This window comes from Musa acuminata, unplaced genomic scaffold (assembly GCF_036884655.1).
Source record: "Musa acuminata AAA Group cultivar baxijiao unplaced genomic scaffold, Cavendish_Baxijiao_AAA HiC_scaffold_1144, whole genome shotgun sequence".
In the NCBI taxonomy this organism is placed as follows: Eukaryota; Viridiplantae; Streptophyta; class Magnoliopsida; order Zingiberales; family Musaceae; genus Musa; species Musa acuminata.
Window position 1 is genome coordinate 252105 of NW_027021356.1, and position 4462 is coordinate 256566.

A 4462-nucleotide genomic window follows, 5' to 3' on the forward strand; every position below is an offset into this window, starting at 1 on the left:
TACGTTCAACCCATTTCTTCTCCCTCACAATGGAATACATTGAAAGATAATTAGAGAATAATATCATACTGTGAGCATGGGATGAGTCGGATGATATAGCTCGTTCATCCAGTGTTATATCATATGTTGTATACCATTTAAGTTTGTCGTGCATAATCGACACAAACATTCACTTATCCTACCTACGTAAATTATTGTGTCATTGCTAATCTTCTTGAATGTTGATGTATTCTCGTGGAAAGAAGGAACAAAACATCACTGTTGATCGGTCCTTTTTCACGTACCATAGATTTGTACTACTATGAGTAAACAGTAACCTCATTTTACTACGCCACAAAAGCATGGTAGGAGTGGTAGAGAGAGATGGAAGGAAAGAGCTTCTTTGGTGGGCACAATTATGCTTATGTTTCTTCGTGACAAAACTTAATTTGAGAGATATTTTGTTCCTTAAATTAATGTAATGTTATCATTTTATATCATTAAAATTGAAGATAATTGTCACTGGCATATAGGTAAAACATATTTAGTATCTCGGTCTTTATACTTAAAAAATTTATATTGAAATCTCTATGATCATGAAAGCGAAGCATTTAATCTCATTTATTCTAATGTCATCGGCCTTATTGACGAAAGATATAGTACGTGACAATACATAGATGAATGACATAAAAATAATAGGTAAAACAATAATTTTAACGATAGTGACGGGTGATAACACCGTACTATTATGATGGTGGTCGACGAGAATAACGTGATGGTCGACCTTATCAATATCAAGAACTCGATCTATATCTTCCGTCGTTAAAACCGATGATGTTATGGTAAATTGGGTTAAATATTTTAATTTCATAACTATAGAAAGTTTAATATAAATTTTTTAAGCCTATAGAATGTGATGTTAAAAAAGTTTGACTATAAAAATTTTAATATAAATTTGTTAAGCGTAAGGATCCATATGCTAAAGAGATCTAATTATAAGAAATAATTTATAATTAATCCGCATGAAATAAAAATTTTAACTCGTTATAATTACCACATCTCATCGTAAAAATGCAAAGAATTGCACACCAACACAACACAACAGAACATGTAAAAGGAAGATTTTTACAATCATATTCAAGAATATATATTTTGTCTGAGAAATAAATGGAGGAAAAAACCCTATCCCTCGTACAAAGTTTATGAGACATCATATTCATTCACGACGTACATACAGGACCGGCAATTGATAAGTCCGAAGCACTGCATCACGAGGCTACGGATTTGCCACATGATTGATTGTACATCTTCGAGTCATTGGACAGCAACATATCAGTCACACTTCCCTCTGCAACTATTGTGGATGCCACACCTGATGACCTCATGAACAGTTCTTGCATCAACTTTAGCTTTGCACTGTGAAAGATAAAAGACTACTTCTTACCCAAGTCAAAAGCATACTTATCCTGATTCCAGTTGCTCACAACAAATAGATCCAATTCAAGGTAAGTTTGGGAACATATTTATGAATATGTAATATCCTTTTCATATTTTTAGTATTTATTTAAGAATAAATACATATTTTTTTTATTTAAATTAATAGATAATTAAATAAAATAAAGAAATAAATGAAGGTATGCAATTTTATATATATATAAAAATTTATATGATTCAGATATATAATAAATAAAAACTATAAAAAACTATAATTAGCGTGAGGCACATATATATTTTGGCCTGAAAGATTTGCCACGGCCAACTTTCCAGTGTGACCGGACTCCACCAACATCTCCTCCTTTCTTCCCACAGTAGGCTACCGACTCCAGCCGCAGGGCCACCGTGTGTCGGTTCTCTTTCTAATGCCTTCTTTTCTTAACCGTGATTAGAGAGAGAAGAGAAGAAGCGACGTGAAAGGGGTAGAACAGTGCGAGTGGGCGAAGAGAAGGCAGGGGGAGGCGGTGCATGGAGTCGGCGGAGCCGTGGAGGGGTGAGGCAAGACCGCCTCAGGCGGAACCGAGTAGGTACGAGTCGCAGAAGCGGCGAGACTGGAATACCTTCGTGCAATACCTGCGGAACCATAAGCCGCCGCTGGTGCTGTCGCGGTGCAGCGGTGCCCACGTGATCGAGTTCCTGCGGTACCTGGACCAGTTCGGGAAGACCAAGGTGCACGTCCCCAGGTGCGCCTTCTACGGTCACCCGAGCCCGCCGGGGCCCTGCGCCTGCCCCCTGCGCCAGGCCTGGGGCTCCCTCGACGCCCTCGTCGGCCGTCTCCGCGCCGCCTACGAGGAGTCCGGCGGCTCCCCCGACACCAACCCCTTCGCCGCCCGCGCCATCCGCATCTTCCTCCACGACGTCCGCGAGAGCCAGGCCAAGTCCCGCGGCATCCCTTACGATAAGAAGAAGCGGAAGCGCGCCGCCGCCGCGGCCGGCCAAGGCCACGCTGGAGGTAAGCCTTCCTCCTCCTCCTCCACTGCCCTCAGTGGCGACAGTTCTGATTCCGGCACAGGCGAGGGTCCCGGTGCCTCCCTATTAGGCTCCTTTACTTCCTGATCACTTCTCCAGACTCTCTCTCTCCTCTTCTCCGTTGTTTGTGGCTAAGGAACGATAAAGGAAAGAAGGCCCGAGAGATTGCAAATCGTTTCCTCTCTCAAAGTTCTTTGAATTGAACGCGATGACTGTGTTTGTCTACTTCAATTTATCTTTCAATGACATTCCATTTGATCCGACAAAAAGAATGTTCTCAGTACATTCAATGTGCTTCTATTCCTCTACACCCTATTCTTCCAACATCTTCGTACCACGTGTTGTAGCGATGAAGAGAAAATTACCGGTCTTCCAAAGAATCTACAAAGCAATGCAGACCTTTTGACACCCCAGTCGTCTTCCTGTGTTGGGCAAAAAGAGGTCTTGCTGCAACTAGGTCGAACTCGAGAGGTCTTCAATGGTCCTCTTCTGGTTCAAGCCCCAGGCCTCCCCACACCTGCGTCTCCTATTTCTCTCTTCAGTTTGCCGGTGATAACAGTTTGGTCTTCTCTAGCAGTAGTCTTCGCGCTCTCTCTCTCTCTCTCTAGATTTCAGCAACAACTATTTCTCTTTTGGAGTTCTCACTGTATCTTCTTTGACCTTTTCTACGTTTCTAACATATTATATTTGCAAGTTACTATGGCATTATTAGTGGTATCTGTTATGATTAAGGTTTTGGTACGTTTGGTGTGTTGATAATACATGGAATGTAATATGGTATTTTATAAAATAATTATATTGGTTGAGTTGTTATGAGATAATGGATGAAAATAAAGGATTATTCTGTAAGAATAAATCTCCATGCAAGCATTATTTTCTTCCTTTTCTCCCTCTATAATTCAATATACATAAAATCCATAAAACAAAACTTTCATCATAAGCCATCTCTCTCTTGATTATTTTTGGTAATTCAAGTTGCAAGAAAAAGATGTTTTTGAAGTAAACATTGCAATAAATAATTCAAATATAAATTACCATATGAAAACTATAGTTTTGAATTTATGAAGATTAAAATTGTTTGAAAATGATAATGAAAAATATGAGAATCAAACATGATAGCATATCAAAAACAATAGATGTGATGAATCTTGGGGTTAATTACAGACTATCACTTAATTATTTATATTTAATATTATAATTTTTATATTTTTAAAAATTGTATTATGATTTCTATATTTATGAAAGTGAAACATCGAGCGGTATAAAAAGATAATTTTATAAGTTTAAAAATTAAGAGAGAAAGGGTTTTGTCGGCGCAACGGTTCAAATATTTTACCTTCGTAAATATAGAGATCTCAATATAATTTTTGAAAGTAAAAGAACCGAAATACTAAAAGTAATTAATTACAAAAAATACTTAATTAGTTTTAAATCTTGAAAAATATTAAATAAAGAGTCTCAATATAATATTTTCAAAATGATGAGCAGCATAAAAATATGAAATTAGAGGAGAGTGAATAATTTCCATACAACACTTGTGCTTCCAAAGTTGGTCAACCAAACTATGGATGATGATCAAGTTGTATATAAAGTTGATTCTAATGTGATGATCATTGAAGAAGACCGAAAACTTCTCTTATTTTGAAAAATTATGATGAAGATCGATCGATCTTCAAATTAAAATATGGAAATGCTTTTCAACCTGATCTTATTATTAGCTTCAAGAACATTAAATAATAGAAATTAAACCAGAAATCATAAAGAACGGAGGAACCATACACTACCGCATTTGCATTATTCAGCCCCTTATGACTTCGTCCACTGCTCACCACCGTGTACACGAGTCTCTCTTTTCGGTGCTGATTTTGATGTAACAGCGATGCTTCTCGCTCCTTCCGGTGATGGGTCGTCGGTGGAGCAGACCTTGTCGAAAGGGCAACAGCTCTCTCTCTCTCTCTCTAGTGGGACAAATCTTTCAGAATAGTATGTCGTGCATGCAAGCCACTGCTCTCTCTCTCTC

General features: G+C 38.2%; 1 protein-coding gene across 1 annotated transcript; it reads left to right on the forward strand.

The window, feature by feature from the left end:
* Nucleotides 1-1725: 1725 nt before the first annotated feature.
* LOC135671613 (protein G1-like7) lies at nucleotides 1726-3263 on the forward strand. Its single transcript, XM_065179816.1, has one exon. The coding sequence runs from the start codon at nucleotides 1942-1944 to the stop codon at nucleotides 2527-2529; it is 588 nt and encodes a 195-aa protein (XP_065035888.1). The 5' UTR covers nucleotides 1726-1941; the 3' UTR covers nucleotides 2530-3263.
* The last annotated feature ends 1199 nt before the right edge of the window (nucleotides 3264-4462 follow it).